Source organism: Lampetra planeri, chromosome 44 (assembly GCF_965212315.1).
Source record: "Lampetra planeri chromosome 44, kcLamPlan1.2.h2, whole genome shotgun sequence".
Lineage (NCBI taxonomy): Eukaryota > Metazoa > Chordata > Hyperoartia > Petromyzontiformes > Petromyzontidae > Lampetra > Lampetra planeri.
The window spans coordinates 8,095,751-8,114,955 of record NC_136150.1 but is presented as its reverse complement, the minus strand read 5'-3'; the positions used below and the strand labels follow the sequence as shown (position 1 = coordinate 8,114,955).

Sequence of the window (19,205 nt, the reverse complement as noted above, 5' to 3'; positions counted from 1 at the left end):
CGCCCCCTGCCCCACCACCTCAACGACGCAGAGCTGCAGGCGACCAACAGCTCGCTGGTGCTGGCCCTGGCGATGGAAAGCTCCGAGTTCCGCGAGATGGTTGTGGACGAGGACCGGGGGCGGCTGTTTGTGGGCGCGCGGGACCACCTCTACATGCTCCAGCTGGACAACCTCAACCGCGCGCCTAAGAAGGTGCCAACCACCCCGGCCGGACGATGATGATGATGATGACGATGGCGGCGACAATGATGATGATTATTGTTGAAATGCCACCGTTGTGTGCACGGCTCAGAATCACAATCTTTATCTCGACTGCCGGAGGAGGAATCCGATGAGCTCTGAAGCTCTTTTTGACACATGTCCAGTAAGGCCGTGGCTGCAAGGTCCCTCAATTTAAATAGTTTATATATATTGCTTCATAATGTCTTGGCCAAATGTTGCAGTGATGAGGCACTGTTTGGACACATATATCGAGGATGGACAACAACACGACAATTAAACATGTGTGTTGTTCGGAAAAATGTTAAGGAACCGGAAAGACGCAACAGAGAATGGCTTGACGACGACGACAGAAGAGATTGGTGCCAGAAAGGCGTGGCCACTACTTGAGCACGTTGACATAAGACATATCGCAAATTGGAAACAAATGATATATGCAGTGGGCATTTACGGGGCTATCTGCCCATGGATCATGACGATTATAATGAGCAGCGGTGACGCATCCTATAGTGTAATTTGATCATTAAAGCCGTAGCATGACCACGTGTGTCACGACCAGTTAAATTCCTTTTAACTCTGAGTTACGTTTTGCAATTCGCTTATCACACTTCATATACGTGCGTTTGAACTTCTTTCACACCGTATGTAGCGAACCGTGCTCATGTGAAACAGCCAAGGGGTGAACAACAACGGAGTGTTTGTTGGTGGTGAAACAGTCAAGGGACAGAAATCGATGTACAAAATTGGGGCCCCCTAAACTATAACAGCCCTGGGCCCCCTGGAACTGAATGTGGCTCTGAGTGGCGGTGATGGCAGCTCACCGTCTTTATGATCGTGGCGGTTTGCAACTGAGCTGTGGTGCCTCTCCCGGTGACCCTCAGACAGCGGAGGGAATTCCACATTCCTGTGACGGGGGTGGTGTCAGGGAAGGGGCGACACAGTGGTTAGTTGTGATTCCTGGCCACGGCCAACACCCATCGATGAGCCATATGTGAACCAGCAATCGATCTACCCTTCATCAACCAATCACCGACTGGCGCGGTGAAGTATGGTCAAACAAACCCCTCGGGATGAGAGTCGCGGGTTTAACTAAATCCAGTGGTAAATTGATAAGGGTCAGTCCAATACACATGCGTATGATGGGGGGACAGGCCCCACATTTGACATACACAAAGTGGCACCTATTTCGTAATATAATAATTCAAATTTATAATTCGCATTCCATCCTAGGATCCCAATGCCCATTGATGATGGGCATTGATGATGGGCATTGATGATGGGCATTGATGATGGGCCGAGGTGATTACCAGAAGAACAATCTGACCAGCGTGCCCATCCCAGCTGGGCCATTGCGATTGCCATAGTGGCAACATTTTTTATTTTTTATTTGAAATGAAACAATCCACTAGGCTCGTCACAACGCGCATCGCGGCAGAGGAGGTAGGGGGGGGGGCGATGTTCGTATTTTCAACGTACACATTGGCGCGGGATCCATCCGATGTTCACCAGGCGTGTGGGGAGAGCAAGCCCCGCAAGCCCCGCAAGTTCCGCACGGTCTGCGGATACCTTCCGTGGCGCGTTACAAGAGTGAGGGTGGTGGTGGTGGGGGTGGATGTGTACACCTCTGTGCCACAGTGGCTATTCGAATGTTCTCACGACGTAACGAGAATGAGTTGATGTGATTAGTTTGTTTGCCCAGAGGAAAAAGCCTCGGACGACGAACACTCAAGACTCGTGCGGGGCTGGGGGCAGGCCCGGGCTGCTCTTGCTTGGGGATGTTTTTTGGTCGTCCGAGGTAAATTTGCACGTGGGGGGGGGGGGGGAGCCAGAGATCCCAGAGTAAACCTCCACACGTGCAGGCGGAGTCACTGCACGCCGTGGGCTGGTAGGCGAACGGCGTCTCGAGTCTAGACAACAGGGCCCGGTTCAGTTCGATGATGGGGGGTGCGGGGCTGTTATGGGATTGGGGGTCGGGGGGGAGGGGTGTCGCTCCCTCTTTTGTATTTGGGGGATATTAATTTCCTTCACTTAAAAACGTTTTTTACCACCACCCGTACCCGAAGCCAAACGCTTGCAGTCGCTGTTAATCTCGTGCTGTGCGTCAGGCGTTCTGAAATGCGTTACGCGAAACTGCACAATCCCCGATCGAACGATTAAAGCGGGCGCCACTGTTGTCATTTCGGCACGCAACTCGAGGTAGTAGCGCGCGTCGCGACGCCACGGATGTTTAAATTGCCACAAGTGGCCCTCTCAGGACGTGTTGTCGCGCCGCAGACTTGCGCTTCGATAGTTACAAAGCCGAACGGAGTCTCCGATCTGCAGCCCATGAAGCCCCTGAGTCAATGCGGCCCTGTCTACACAGCCCAATCAGCGAAGCACGGCCTAATTAAGACAACCACAACAATGACCCTTGCTCTGGACACGGACACACACAAAAACGTCTTAACCGGGCACACAGAATCGAATCGGACGCGCGCTCACGTAGATGCGTGCGCACGTGTGTTTATTTTAGAACATTCACTTCACACACGCATTCGCACGAGTCTTAAACACTCTAACACACACACACGCACGTACGGACGGACACTACTGGTATGCACTAATGGCTTCGGACGCCACATTCCCAAAACATGTTTGGGTTTTTTTGCGTGTGTGTGGTTCTCCTCCCTCGAACTATAACGAGCCCTCGAGCCTGGGAGCAGATCGACGCGGCTAATTGTTAAAGCGCAGGCCTCGCCGTGGCTGCGATTACGAGACCCCGATGAACTTCGTAGTGAGAGAGAGATGTGTGTGTGTGGCTGGGCCATCTTTACGCCGTCAAATTTCACCGTCGGTCAGCCCCCCCCGCCCCGCGCCATCACGGAGCGAACTTCTCTCTCCAGCGGTGTGAATATTCCGGTGTGAAATATTCCGGTGTGAAAAGGGAGCTGCATGCATCGTCGTGACCGCCCCTGCCCCCCGCGTGCGACGATGCCTCTCCCTGCTCAAACTTGGCAGCGCCCAGCAAGATGTGTTTTTTTTATTACCGCTAAAAGTGTGCGTCTCGTGTGCGCGTGTCTCGTGTGGCCACCCGAATTCGATTCCCGCTCACGGCCACCAACACCCAGTGACGATTATCTGAACCGGTCCTGGGCATTCCCCTAAGTCGGCTCAGCCTCAAATGAGTGCGGTGTGTAAACGTTGCCATTGGGGAGACAAAGACGGCCGGGGCGTGGTGTTGACCACTCGTGTGTCACAGTGCCTGTAGCCTTCATCGGTGCTATTCGCGAACAGCGCTTGCCCCAACAGTCTGTTCAGGCTGTACGGAGTCTCTTTGTCATTTTTTGTGAGAGAGAGAGGGGGGGGTAGTGCTTGGTTTGTTTTTTATGAAATCGCCCCAGAAATTCTTCTTTGTTTGCACAATTTGACGTGGCACAGCCCCTCGGTAAAAATGAGCTCAGTTATTTTTGTTTGCAAAGTCAACACGTACATAATTGAGCGTCCGTTTTTTTTCATTGTATCGCGCGTTCACTGCAGGCGGCCATATGATACAATCGCAAAACCGTGAAACTGCGTAAATTCCAAAAATAATTTTGAGATTGATGTACGTTCACTGAAGTTTCGATTTAAAGCTTTCGTGACTGCAGGGATTCATATTATTGGTTCTTTTGGTAAAGTCACGTAGAAGGGAAATAATAAAATAATAAAAGTAAAACATTATTAAATATAATTCTCACGACGTTTCGGCCACAACGCAAGCAGCCGTCCTCAGGTGAAGTAACAGAGCTGTCGGAAAGACACCGTCCCAATGAACACTGCTAAGCTTGGCAGCGTATTTTAAGCTGGGTGAGAGGAGGAGAGCGCCTTGACAAAGGAGTTTACACATCAACAAAGGAATTTAGCATGTTGATGACAAATGCAGATATGGGATTAGTCACTCCTTGTGAAATGTGTAGGGGGTGGGGGTCTCAAAGTCATATTATGCTAGTGTATTATGTAGGATTAGCAGTAATAAAGGGAGGGAAATTTTAATAATAAAGAACTGCAACAGCCCAAACCACCTTGTATCAAGCTAGTACATTGTGTAGAAAACTAAAAAGGAGTTTCTAAAGTTTCTAAAATATTCACTGAAGTTGATTTGTTTGAGGATAAATGTGTGCTGCTGTGTGCGCGTTTGAAAATTGTTCAGCGTGTGCAAACCCCACCCCCCTTTTGCTTACTACATTCTTACAAAATAAGATGCTGGCTAAATGGACGCTGGCGATCTTTCATAAAACGTGCTGGTCAATTTGTATTTTACGACGAAGTGAAATATTACAGTCGAACATGTTTCTGTGGACCAGTTGACAATGATGAACAAATTCACACTGGCAAATGTACACCCGCTCCGTGTAAACACAATGGTCACTGCAGTATATCATCGATTTTCAACATACAGTCGATCATCTATTATCAACAGTAGGTCATCGATTATCACTCATCAACGTTATTTAAAATTGCTTATTTTTTCACATTCTATGCATGACATTATGTTTTAAGGTGTTGTTATTTGTTTAGCGTTTTCAATTTGTTTACGATATGAAATTGGCATAAATAAGCATACAAATAGGCAAAAATGTAAATCCTCCTTAAAAAAGGTACTGTGTTTACCGTACTTACCACTCCAATCTTGCAGACTCTGCATAGGGTGATGCATGTGCTTCATTGTATAAGTTGTATGTAGTGTATAATGTAGCGTATACACTATTAAATCAAGCATAGCTACGTTTTTTAGTAACGCACGTTATGCCGATCGTCGGAGTGGTTTCAGCCTTTGTAGCGGTTTTGCCGGATCTGCTCAAGACCACAGGATAACGTTGGAAGAAGCCGGATAATTGCGCAGTGCCGAATACTCGATTATCAACTTTAGATCGCCTTGCTTCACGTTGCAGGCCGATGGCGTGCAAAATAAAATGCGTTTCATTTCTTCCAGATTTATTGGCCACCTTCAAGAGACAAGTCTGAGATGTGTCGCCACGCTGGCAAGAACCCCTTTGTGAGTTGCTTCACCGGGGAAACTTAAAATCTAAAATGAAAGCTCAGAAGAAATGTCAACCTCCTGCAAATAAATTACCGGGTAACATTGGGAGATTAAAGTCTGATATAATGTGCAAAGGTTTGAGTTGTTTTTATTAGAGCGAACATGCTGTTATTTTATTAGCTAATGAATCAAATAAATATACATGCCGATGTACAATCTTACAAATATTAAATGTTTTTGTTTTATGTTTGTGCTACAGAAATAACCTAGCATATCCAAGTAATTAAATTTAATGCCATTTATTTTCCCAGAAAATCCTTCCAGAGTCTCAGAACTGTTGTTTTTTTTCAAGCACGTGCTGAATTCGGATCTTTGGCCAAATTCCATTCACACGTGTTGGGCATGTGGTAGGAAGCCGGAGTAGCCACAGAGAATTCACAAACTTACGGGGGGGGGGGTGGCATTCGGCTCCCAACATATTGTGACCACACCTCGTGGCTTACCAAACCTGGCAAAAACCCGGGCGGTGGTCACCCAACCCAAGCGCCAACTTGGCTCAACCTTGCTTAGAATTCTGACAGCCGACAAGATAAGGCGCATTTAGAGTCATTGAACCCAAGGGAAAAGATAGCGATTCACCACGCACCCACCCACTTTGCTGCTCGCATACGGCAACGCGCTCAACATCGCGCGTGTAAAATGGTTCCCATTTCAGACGGAGTGTGCAAACTTCGTACGCGTCCTGCAGCCGTACAACCGCACGCACCTGTACGTGTGCGGCACCGGGGCGTACAATCCCATCTGCGCCTACGTCAACCTCGGGCAGAAGGTGGAGGTACAGCAACCGGGGCAGCGCAATACGACAAGGGGACTTTTATTTTGAAATGAAAACTCAATTCCTGAGAACCGCTTTGTGTGTCTGGTTTGTTGTCCTCCACCCGCACCTCCGATTAACGCTGTTGGCTAGGTACGGTGCGAAAGAAGTTCAACATATGTACGTACATAGCTACATAGCTCTCCGCTCTGTCTTAGGATTGTACCGCGCAGTTGTTCGACGTTTCCTTCCACGTGCTGGGGTGGTAATAAAACAACACGAATTCTTAGGTTGCTGAAGAAGCTCCCAGGATGTGGAGCGGAACGTTGGACATCGTGCCAAATGACGCGCGGTGCAGCCTGGAAAGAGGCATAGAAGTGAGAGTATCCACACGAGGGCCACAGTCTCCTGAGCGCTGCAATCAGTTTGCTCATTCTCAGAGATGTAAAAAGCCGGATTAGGTGAACAAATATTAATGTAATTATATTAGTTTGGTGCAATCAAATAGTTGACGGCTTGAGACCATGAACGCAGTCCGCTTGAGAACACGGTTTCATCGCGGGTGGCTGCCCAGATTTCTCAGAGGTAACGGCTCAGCGTTCTGACCCCTGATCGACCCGGTTACTTCTTGTCATTAACTATTTAAAATGTTGCCTGAAACCTAATGCCATTTTTTTTTGTTTTAACAAGTTCATCCTTATTTCACTGCTCCTGATTCTTTGTTATTCAGATGATCTCTTTACGTTTATTTTAGAGCGAAACATTTCCGTTCTGCTTTTTCTTTTGACACATTTTTACTCTCGCACAGCTCACATCACCGGTTCACGGCGGACCCCTCCAAACGTGCTCCGAGGGGCTGTGTTTTGGGAACGTTTAACGATTGTTGATAAATATGACGAAGACGATGATGATGTCGAATACAACGATAATAATGATGATGATGATGAGACTAGTGGCAGTGATCATGATAAAGACCATACTTGTGACAGTGTTCATGATAATGATGAGACTAGTGGCAGTGATGATGATGATAATGATGATGATGACACGAATGGTAGTGATGATGATGTTAACGCAACCGGGAGTGATGATAATGATGTTGCTAATGGCAGTGATGATGATAATAATAATGATGACGACAACGACAAATGACAACGAAAATGATTACTATGAAGACAACGATAATGTCGATGATGACAATGAGCACACCGTGCCATACTTAACAGCAGCGTCTGCCTGAGCCACCCATCCACCTCCCATATTAACCCAACATAAACCCCCCCTCCCCCCTCCCCCCTCCTCCCAGGATCCCGTGTTCCGACTGGAGCCGCACAGCCTGGAGCCTGGCCTGGGGAAGTGTCCCTTCGACCCCCTCCAGCCCTCAGCTTCCATCATGGCCGGTGGGGACCGCTCACAAATGCGCGCGGTTCGAGCCGCTCATTCGTGCGGCGGAGTGGTGGCGCAGCGGTTGTCGCACTGCGATGTGAAGCCGCCCACCTGAGTTCGATTCCCGGGCCTGGTGAGGGATATCTGAACCAGATTTTGACCTCGCCTTCACCAATCTGTACTGGCCAACATGGCGAAGTATGGTCAACCACCCACCCAGTCCTCGGCTAACGTCAGCAGAGAGTCATATCCGAACAGATGCTGCCCGCTCCCGTCAACCATCTGTATGTATAAGTGCACGTACAAAGATCCCCATGTAACCTTTACAAACTGTTAAGTGGATGAGACCCCTGCTGAAATAATAATCCCTTGTGCCTGCATGCCCATTGACTCAGCGTTCAATGCCCCCATGCGTGCGTTTTTGCAATCCAAGACGGCAGACCGCGAGATCCGTGTGTGTGTGCATGCGTGTGTGTGTGCGTGCGTGTGTGCGTGCGTGTGTGTGTGCGTGTGCGCGTGCGTGTGTGCGTGCATGTGTGTGTGTACGCGTGTGTGTGCGCGTGCGTGTGTGCGTGCGTGTGTGTGTTCGTGTGCGCGTGTGCGTGCACGTGCGTGATTCTCCGCAGACGAGAAGCTCTTCTCTGCGGCCGCGTGGGACTTCATGGGGAAGGACGTCGCCTTCGCCAGATTTCTCAGCCAGTGGCCGGACCGCTCGGCCATCCGCACGGAGCAGCACGAGAAACTTTGGCTCAACGGTCAGGAGCGCGAGAGGAAACGTTCAACCCCCGTCCCTATCCCTGCTCTGGTGTTGCCTGTCACGATGGAGACTTTTGCGCGGCGTTCTCATGGCACATTTGAACTCAGACTCAGGCCGTGCCGGGCCCGTTCTTGGTATATTTTTAAAGCCACGCTTTAAGAGCCGAACGACTCCATGGTGTTTGGCTGCTCTGCTATGTCCTCTCCATCACCCCCCATCCCCCCCTACCCCCACCCCCCACCGCTGACAATTTTCCCCTCCAATCATAGGCAGGGAAGGGAGTTTAGTTGTTGTATTATTTTTAATGTATGTTTGGGTTAGATGATGCAATCCCGGGCTAAAAAAATGTAAAACAGTTTCCCGGGGGGATGTTTGCAACAAAAACATGACCCGACGATTGACCTTCGTGCGAGCCTCGCTGAGGTCAACTTTGTTTTCGCAGCGATTGTCATTGTTGTTAGGAGTGCATCATTGTCAAGGAGGGCCTGTGTTGTTGGGTAAGCCGTCATTTGTCCGGATGCACGAGCTGTGACCCTCCGGTCAGTGCTTGGTTGTTTGTTGCCACGCTGGGCATTTCAAACTGTACTCTTTGGTTCTGTCGGTAAAGTCTACCTACGTGACTTTACCGAAAGAGCCAAAGAGGATGGATTCCTGCAGTCACGAAAGCTTCAAATCAAGATTGAAAACTGTGTGGAACGCGGTGTAGATAAATAATAATACGTTTACAACAATCGTGATGATGGTCAAAAGACTCCCACGACTCGCACAGGTCGGGGAGGCCATCATCTAGCAGTGGATTGAGAAAGGGCTATGCATGCATGTACGTACGTACGTTGGACTTCTTTCGCACCGTACGTAAACCCCTGTGGGGTGGTGCCGACATTTAAAACTTCTAAACAGGGCCCGAGATTAACAAAAACAACAACAACCACAGCAACAATATGATCGTCATATTTGCTATGGTGAATATCCATAAAATACCAATTTTCAGGGTCTCTGGGAGTGGAATGGAGGAGAGGGTTCATCCCTCTCGCCTCCACCCCATCCCCCCCCCCCCTCACCAGAATGACAATCTGCATCCAAGCCTGACGTGAGACAATTGTGTCCCTTAAGTGCCGATTATTTGGTTGGTGCCTCTGTGTATCGGTCAGGACAGGGGCTCGGCAACCAGCGGCTCTTTGACGACTGCCTCGTGACGTTATTTTATTCAGGGCCACCGTCTCGCGTTCACGTGGGAAGAAAACAAAAACATTGTGGCTCTTGAAATATTGAGGGTTGATTTTTTTACCCAATTGGAAAACACAAATGGTTCTTGTTGTTGTTTTGGTTGCCGACCCCTTGGGGTCAGCACCGCTGGACTTGCAGCCGCGAGGTCGCCTGTTCGATCTCCAGGCGCGGCAGCTAAAACAACGCCTGTGCCCGAACCAGCAGTGTACATCGGGACACCAACGATCGGCCCGTGGGTTAAAGTGCTGCTACCCCCACCTCTTCCACGACGTCCGGCCAGCGTGGAAGAGTAGGCCAAAAACACCCCGTAGAGGGGCTCGCCGGAATCCCCTCTCGCCGAGATCCTTGCGCGTCGATCGCAGCGCTTGTGCCTCGTCGTCTCAATCCGCGGCTCGGGGTGTTCCGCGCCGGTTAGAGCCCAAGTTCGTGGGAGCGTTCGCCATCCCCGAGACGAGCAGCCCCGACGACGACAAGGTGTACTTCTTCTTCCGCGAGGTCGCCGTGGAGACGGGGGGCAAGGACAAGGCGATCTACACGCGCGTGGCTCGCGTGTGCAAGGTGACGACCCCGCGCACGTCACTCGAGGGCTCTCGCGAGCGTTTGTCGCTGACCTCCCCCTCCCCTCTGCCCCGTGCTCTACTGGACGTCTGTGCAAAAATAACTTTGTAGCTCACGGTCCCGTGCCACGTGTTAAGTGTCACGTGTTCACACGGTGCCTACGAACCCCTGCCACGTGTTAACACGGTGCCCACTCCCCTGCCACGTGTTACCACGGTGCCTACACTCTCATCACACGTGTTAACACGGTGCCCACTCTCCCCTGCCACGTGTTAACACGGAGCCCACGCTCCCGTGCCTTAACAAAGTGCTGCTACGCTTCCGTGCAGAACGACGTGGGTGGGCAGCGAAGCCTCGTCAACAAGTGGACCACGTTCCTCAAGGCCCGGATCGTGTGCTCCGTGCCGGGGCTGAACGGCATCGACACGCACTTCGACGAGCTGCGTGAGTCCAGCAGTGAGCGCGTGCGTACGCCTGTCGCTTGCAGCACTTGCCCCAAAAGCATGTTGAGGCTATACGGGGGATCTTTGTCTGTGTATTTGTGTCACCGACAGCACTTGCCCAAAAAGCATGTTGAGGCTACATGTGGGGGATATTTGTCTTTGTGTCACCGACAGCACTTGCCCAAAAAGTCTACTAAGGTTATATGGGGGTCTTTGTCTGTGTGTCGCTTACAGCACTTGCCCCAAAAGTATGCTGAGGTTATATGGGGGATCTTTGTCTGTGTCTTTATGTCACTTACAGCTCCCGCTACTACAAGCAACCTTGTGCTCTCTCTCACACATCATGTAACAATGATTAAATAATCGGAACTTTATTCGGCACCTTTCACAAAACGAAGAAGTGTCAAGGTGCCGTCACTGCCGTGTGCACGAAATGGACCGAGACGTTAAAGAAAGGATCAGGAGGCAAAATACGAGCCAGAGGGAAACACATCGAATGAGAGGGACGCTCTCGTTTTTTTTAGTTGGGGACTTAATGTTGAAAACAGACAATTACTTAAACATTTACATGAGCCCTCTCCACCCCACTGCTTTGTTCAGCGCCCACGCCCCCCAAAGAGGATTGACACCACCCAGGGTGAACGCTGCCTCCGCGCGTCGTGCAACGTTCCAATTTGCAATCCCCGTGTGGGATAATAAAAGTCGGGCGTTTGCCATTACGGGCTTCCAATGTCAACGGCTTCGTTTCTCGTTAAAAAAAAATAAAGTGAAGCCGAAATTCGGTTTCGCGTGGGACCACGCTCGTGTCACGTCTACGGCAATGAGCGAGTGGTGGAAATTCCACGTTCCTATGGAACGATATTTCCATAGCTGCTGATGACTTGCCCACAAAAGCACCCGCCAGCCGTACCCCCCACACACAAGCAGTGCTCATTGTGTCGATCCCTAACGGTGTGAATGGCGGAGTCGACGACCGACCGCGTGTCAAACTCACAACTTGACGACCGTCGAGACCTGCCACGGCGCGGGCTCTGCGCCGACTAAACGGGGAGAGAAACGACGCGAGGTTTTTCTTTCTGTAACGCTTTACTCCGTTTCTTTATTCATCGGTTTGGTGGTGGTGTTGTTGTTGCAGAAGACGTATTTCTGCTTCAAACGAAGGATGAGAAATCCCCCATTCTGTACGGAGTCTTTACCACGTCAAGGTAAGGCTGACGAGACACGGGACCCCGTGAAATGGGGGATTTGGTCAATTCTTCATCTGTAAAAGTAACCCTGTGATTTAGGGATTCGGACGAGTTGGTGGCATTGTGGGTAGTGCACTGCACCATGAACCTGGTGACCCACAGTTTGATTCGCCGAGTCGGAGACGGTTTTCATTTTGGTTACTTGACACACATTGCTGAACACAGGCCCAAAGACCCCAAAACATTAAACGGCAGCATCAAAGAGCGCGATAAAAATTGTAAAAGATAAGAAATGTAACTTTTTTTTATTAAGCAGGGCTATATGAAATTGCGGCATCCACACACACCCTGGCGGTATCGCTGCAATCCGTGCAGCGTCTACTGCCGCCTTGAATTAGTTGAAGGACCTTAACATTCAACGATGACAGTATCTACACAAACTTTTGCTCCCCCCCCCCCCATGCCATACGAAAGAAGGAGACATTCCGAAAAGAGTAATGACGGGAGGGAATTCCAAAGTGAACTTGATGCAAAATGCTCGATATCCACTCGTGGGATTCCCAAGAACATTTCTGCATCTGCACAAATATGACACCGTGGTAAAAAACAAAAAGATGCATCCATCGTTGTATAAGTCGCTTCTGAAAAAGAGCTATCTTGCTCAGCGGGCCTTACCTGGTAAAATAAAAATAATATATACTGTGAGACCTCCTTTACCAGTGGCAAAATATAGTAATAGGTTTTTACCCTTTCAACTGGTACAAAAACTGAAACCTTATACAAGGGATCATGTTTGCAATAACCACAACACAAGCAGTCAAAATGAAAAAAAAGAAACAACTCTGATAATGATAATGAAAAGTTGTCTCGGGTGTGGACCAATCAACTTCAAGGACAGTGCATATCATTATCAGAGTTGTTTCTTTTTGTTTGCATTTTGACTGCTTGTGTTGTGGTTATTGCAAACATGATCCCTTGTATAAAGGTGTCAGTTGTTGTACCAGTTGAAAGGGTAAAAACCTATTACTATAAAATATATAGTTGTTTAGCTCTCCCCTCTGTCATCTCCACCCACTTTTATAAACTCTTTGGTTCTTTCGGTAAAGTCACGTAGAAAGAAAATAAATTAATAATAGAGTACGACGTTTCGATTGCAACACAAGCAACCGTCATCAGGTTGAACTAAATTTGAGAGAGAGACAAAACACAGACACGGAGACACACAGACAGACACACAAGCAGAGAGAGAGACACACAGAGAGACACACAACATAGACACTCTGTGTGTGTCTGTGTTGTCTCTCTCTGCTTGTGTGTCTGCCTGTGGGTCTCCGTGTCTGTGTTTTGTCTCTCTCTCGAATTTAGTTCTACCTGATGACGGTTGCTTGTGTTGCAATCGAAACGTCGTACTCTATTATTTAATTTATTTTCTTTATACGTGGCTTTACCGAAAGAACCAAAGAGTAATTCCTGCAGTAACGAAAGCTTCAAATCACTTTTATAAAGCTACACTCACTGGGCCACTAGTGACAATGGCCCCACCTACTACTCATTGTCCTGCCCACTCCAATGCCAATTCTCCCCACTCCTATGCCAACCCTGACCATGACTCCTGTAGCCCTGCCCACTACTCAGGTAACTCCGCCCACCACCCAGGTAGCTCCGCCCACTACTCAGGTAACTCCGCCCACCATTCACGTAACTCCGCCCACTACACTACTCAGGTAGCTCCGCCCACCACTCAGGTAGCTCCGCCCACTACTCAGGTAGCTCCGGCCACCACTCAGGTAGCTCCGCCCACTACACAGGTAGCCCGAGCCCTTTAACTTTCTCATGAGCCGAGCATGATCCAGAACATTTAAACAACAAAATCTAGCCTTTCTGATGCCGGCATGATTCGTCGTTTCAGGATACAAGAGATTGTGTGTGTCTGTGTGTTTGTGTGTGTGTGGGTTACATACAGCTCTGTTTTCCGCGGATCAGCAGTGTGCGAATACACCATGCCTGACATCCGCGCCGTATTCAACGGGCCCTTCTCTCATCGGGAGGGCGCAGACCACCAGTGGCTTAAATACCAGGGCAAGATTCCTTACCCGAGGCCTGGCATGGTGAGCATTACAAGCATGTGCAAAGGAGAGCCGACACAAAGTTGCAAGGGGTTCGTCTTTTAATCCTTTTTTCCCATCCACACCTGTCCCCAGCCGTCTCAATCTCGTTCACGCCAAAGTTCCCCTTCTTCCTGCCCGTTCTCCCCTTATGTCTCCTCGCTTACTCCTCCCCCTTCTCCTGTCAGCGTCCCACTAACCCTCCTATTGGTGGGAATCCTTCCTCTGACACCCCTACACATGTATCACGACTGACTTAGCGAGTTCATGTATGTGTGTATGAATGTTTTTTTTTTACTTTTTTCGCACCGTATGTAGCCAATTGTGCTAATCGGAGGTGTGGGGGAAGGACATCAAACTAAATACAAAAAGAAATTAGTTGTCAATCTAGATTTTTTAGTGGATAGCTCCAGTGGCGTCCTAATATTGGGCGGAAGAGCGTTCCAGACTGCTGCAAGAAGCGCGTCTGAAAGCGCGCGATGCAGTGACTGTCTTTGTTCGATGGTCAGCCAAAAGCTGCTACGAGGCAATTTAATCGTGCTTAATGTAATGTGCGTGTTGATGTGTGGATGGAATATTTGTCAGCGAGCATGGGTTTGGTTCAGAGTGGACAATGCCAACACAAAGTGCACAGTTTTTGTTTATATCTCGTCCCGATAGTCACTCTCCGCTGCATGGTCAGGTTGTACAGCGTGTTGTTCAGCACCATGCCTGACGTGTCGCTTCCCACGTGCCCAGAAAACTTTAGAAGGGGCTTGGAGCACCCACACTTTACCCCACCACACATGGCCATCGACTAAATGCGACTATCCTAAATATGCTGATGGGTGGACACAGAGGCAGGGGGATGAATCTTGCACCGTCGTTTCTACTGCCGCTGCCGCGCCGGGAGATCGAGTCAAGCCGAATCGGCGACCTCTGCATTGCAAGTCACCGTGGCAGCGAAATGTTAGCTACCTCGCCTGGTATACAGGAGGTCTTGGGTTCGATCCCGACCCTGACGCATGCTGTAAACATGGAGTTTGCATCTCTCTCTCTCTCCCCGTGTTCGTGTGGATTTTTCCCCGGGTCCTCTGGTTTTTCCCTCCACATTGATAATATAGTTAATCAACATCACACGTTTAGAGTATTTGGCTTCTGCTGTCAATTTCCACGTGATGATAAGCCACTTCACCATTGGAACCTCCTTTGCCAGTAGCAAAATATGATATTTGGTTTTTTACCCTTTTTTCTGGCAACAAAACTGACACCTTTTTTACAAGGAGTCATGTTTGCTTTGGCCACAATACCTGCGGTCGGAATGCAAACAAAAAACACAACTCTGATAATGTATGCACTGTCCTTGAAATTGATTGGTCCACACTCGAGACAGCTTTCCTTAGAGCCTAGTCTCAAACTCTGATGGTGCATTGTCTTTGAGTTGTGCGCCTTTGGGCGTCATCTGGTCCAACACCATGTAAGACTAGGCTCTAAGGAAAGCTGTCTCGGGTGTGGACCAATCAATTTCAAGGACAGTGCATACATTATCAGAGTTGTGTTTTTTGTTTGCATTCCGACATCAGGTATTGTGGTCAATGCAAACATGACTCCTTGTAAAAAAGGTGTCAGTTTTGTTTCCAGATAAAAGGGTAAAAAAACAATTATCATAATCCACTTCGTTGAGCTATCATTTGCGGCCAGGTCGCTTCTGAAATAGAGCTGTACAGCTCAGTGGACCTCACCTGGAAAAACAAAAATAGTTAATAGTTTTAAATCCAATGTGCGCTGCTGGCCACTTACACCATGGCCGCATCCACACGCACAAATTAAAGCCGGTACTTAATTAACAAACGTAGCAGTTCACAATAAAAACAGTTTCCACTCATCCGCGCGCGCCCCTCCTCCACCAGTGCCCGAGCCGCACGTACGAGCCGCAGCTGCGTTCGACGCGCGACTTCCCCGACGAGATGCTGGCCTTCGCCCGCTCCCACCCCCTCCTGCACGACGCCGTGAGGCCCTCGCGTGGCCGCCCGGCCTTCACGCTCGCCGGGGCCGCCCGCGTCACCGCCATCGCCGTGGACCGCGTGGAGGCCGACGACGGCCCCTACAGCGTCTTCTTCCTCGGCACGGGTACGCGGGGAGCAGTCGCCGCGTGGCCAGGAGATGTTGACTGCCTCGCCTGGTACACAGGAGGTCGTGGGTTTTGCTCCCGTGCACAAAAACAATTCGGGTCGTCCGAAATTTCCTATCTAAGCCTCACGTTGGATTAATCTGGAAAATTGGGAGCGTATCCCTCAAACATATATTTTCTATTCTAGATTTGAAGCTTTCATGACTGCAAGGATTCATACTCTTAGGTTTTTTCGGTAAAGTCACGTAGATTTAACTACACATATTTGGACCATCTTATTTGACAGGTACTATTCGTTAGTTACCGTACAGTTTACTGATTGACAGCCAGTTTTGTTTCATCATGTTTAGCTTCTTTTTTCACACGCTGGTGGCCTGCCTTGAGTTTTACCCACCCAGCAGCATAGCAAGGGACTGCTTAGTCCTGACTTGCTTATCTGCTTCTGCCATCTACATTACAAAGGCTCAGTTCCAGCAGCAGCAGCCGTACTAACCATCTCACATCAACTCCTCTCCCGCGGCCCATCCTGGCTCCTCCCCCCTCAACCAGTATATATACAAGGTCGGGTCTCTTGGGACTTCTCTTCACTTGATACAGCAATTGTGCTGTGACGGTTCCACCTGAAGACGGAAGCTTGTGTTGCCTCCGAAACGTCGTGATTTATTATTTTATTTCTATTATTTTTCTATTATTTATTATTAGATATTTTTATTATTCATTTTTTACCTACGTGACTTTACCGAAAAAACCTAAGAGTATATATTTTCTACCTAGAATTATTCAGCTACACTTTACGTGCAGCCAAGCGATCTCATGAATGGGTTGGCGGGCCAAGCGTCCGCGATCTTGATTGCTGCTTTCACATTGCACTGGGCAGACCCCCCCCCCTCCTTCGGGCCCACACTGGTTCCGTTGAGGAGCTATGAATGAGTTGCTCTCTCCGCTGGGCCCCTCCGTGCCGTCTGCAGCCCCGGTGTCTCCTCTGCTGCCCCCCCCTCCCAGCCCCCCAGCCCCCCCACCACGCAGAGACGCGTGTTGATTTTGCCTCCGTGCCGCACGGCAGGGGACGGCGGTTTCTGGCTGCCAATGCAGACAGCGCGCCAGAATTTGGCACCGACTCCAGCGCGGTCAAGTGAGGTCACGTCGGTGTTTAAGTCGCAGTTGGCTCGAGCGCAATGCCGGAGTCGGCCGCGTTCATTTTAGTTGGATACGATTTTTTGTTGTGTCGGACAAAGGCCGAACAGAGAATCAGCTCGACGACGGACGTAAGAGGCTTGTGCCAGAAAGATGTGACCACTGCTTGGCACAAGACGGAGAGGAACGCGGAAACAAATGACGGAATGTGCAGTGGACACCTACGGGGCTATCTGCCCATGGATCGTGATGATGATGATGACGAATTTCTCAGGAGTTCATCATCAGCAGCAGCAGCAGCCATGGTGAATCCACTTGCTCTGGATGAAGGTCTCCTCTCTGTCACAGTGACATTTACATTATTTCAAAAACATAGAAAGAGTTATATTTAACGACTGGCATTAGGTGAGGTATTTTGTCAGTTTAAGCAATTTACAATTTGACATAAAAAGAAACTAATAATCAGGACAGTACAGTATAATAAATAGTTTGTGTGTCAAATGGTAGTGTTTTGAAATGTATGCAACATTATACATTACAACGTCGCACCTACTGCGGAGACTTGGCAGGACCCTCTTGAAAACAGAGTTTTGAGACTCTGTGAGGCTTTGGCCACAAAGCCTCAAAAAAGACCAGGCCACAAGTAATAGCTCTACGATGTGGCTTATCACGTGGAAATTTATAGCAGCCAAATACTGTAAGCACATGTCAATTCGAAACATGGAGGGAAACCCGGAGGATCCGGAGATATATCCACAAGACCACTGGTAAAGAGAGACCCGCAAACTCCAAATATCCATCCGTCAGGGTCGGGATCGAACCCATGACCTCCTGTATACGAGGCGAGGTAGTTAACATCTCCTAGCCACCGTGATGATGATGATGATGATGAGAGAGACACGCAAACCCCAAATATACGGCAGGCGTCAGGGTCGAGATCGAACCCATGTCCTCCTGTACACCAGGCGAGCTAGTTAACATCTCCTAGCCACCGCGGCGCCCACGGTGGCGAGTCGGGCAGATTGAGCAGCGGCGCGCCGTCCCGAACCGCCGTGACCCCCATGGAGACGCTGAGTCATCGGGGCTGCGATGCACAGCGATTGAGGGCGACATCGTGTCCGCTTGTATACAACACGGGGAAGAAGGGCGGGGAGAGGGGGCGATTATTAGGACAGAGAGGGAAGGTCAAAGGGGGTGGGGGAAATGAGAGAGGCGGCTGTTAGGAAAGGGTCTCTCTCACTCAGCTCTTGCATTTGCACATTGTAGCCATTCGCTTTGTGCGTGTATGTTCGTATTTATACAAAAAATTGACTGCAGTAAGCGTAGCCAGACCATGGATCCAGCACTGCCCCCTGCACTTCCCATTCACGGACCATATCCACACCTATATAAAGTTGCTAACTTCATATTGCCATAGGGCAGAAGAATGGAAAATAAAGTGCGCATTTTAAATGTAGTTAAATATTTCCTGTGTGTGCGCGTGTCTCTGTGCGGGGAGCGGTCATGTAGCGGTCAGTGCGCTACGCTACGAACCTGGCCACCCGGGTTTAATTCACGCTCACGGCCAACACCATTGATGATTATCTGTACTGGTCATGGGCCTCCCCTAGGTCGACTCAGCCTCAAATGAGTATCTGGTGTGCGTGTGTAAACATCGCCACTGGAGAGACAAAGGCGGCCGGGCATTCTGCTGGTCACCACCCCCTCGTGCGCCATGCCGGCCTTCATCGGTGCTCGCTAACAGCACTTGCCCCAACAGTCTGTTCAAGTTATACGGGGGATCTTTGTCTTCGTCTTTCCTGGTATAAGATGCTGGCACGGTGCTCAAGGCGATCAGCATCAGTAAGAGCAGCTGGGAGGCGGAGGAGGTCATCCTGGAAGAGCTGCGAGTCTTCAAGGTGTGTAGCCTGCGTGACTACGGTGTGAACTCATCCGTGTGAGTGTGGAGGGTGATACGTTTATAGATACTTCACTAAAATAAGGTAGAGAAATTATATTTCTATGGGCAAATCAGTTTCAAAGACAATGGATATTTAATTATCAGAGCGTGTTTGTTTGCATTTTCACCCACGTGTACGTGTAGTTAATGCAGACTGAATTCCTTGCAAAAGGTACTTGGTGTTTGAACATCTTAACACCTGCAGTATTGCCAGAAAGGGTAAAACCTATTCTTATTTTTCCAATAATCTTTCAATGCCCTCGACAATCTAAATACATACATTCTATCCCTTAAATCTGTATCTCAGTCGTTTAATACACTCTGTCC

The 19,205-nt window shown here is 49.3% G+C and overlaps 1 protein-coding gene across 1 annotated transcript in view; it reads left to right on the top strand.

Moving 5' to 3' along the window:
• LOC144732900 (semaphorin-3D-like) overlaps window positions 1-19,205 on the top strand; it is a 129,988-nt gene that overhangs the window by 96,150 nt on the left and 14,633 nt on the right. The window contains exons 3-13 of the mRNA XM_078614563.1: window positions 32-192; window positions 5,171-5,233; window positions 5,934-6,053; window positions 7,339-7,432; window positions 8,045-8,173; window positions 9,818-9,960; window positions 10,290-10,404; window positions 11,539-11,608; window positions 13,554-13,698; window positions 15,585-15,804; window positions 18,749-18,837. Coding sequence (XP_078470689.1) covers window positions 32-192; window positions 5,171-5,233; window positions 5,934-6,053; window positions 7,339-7,432; window positions 8,045-8,173; window positions 9,818-9,960; window positions 10,290-10,404; window positions 11,539-11,608; window positions 13,554-13,698; window positions 15,585-15,804; window positions 18,749-18,837 — 1,349 coding nt within the window. The remainder of the gene's footprint in view (window positions 1-31; window positions 193-5,170; window positions 5,234-5,933; window positions 6,054-7,338; window positions 7,433-8,044; window positions 8,174-9,817; window positions 9,961-10,289; window positions 10,405-11,538; window positions 11,609-13,553; window positions 13,699-15,584; window positions 15,805-18,748; window positions 18,838-19,205) is intronic.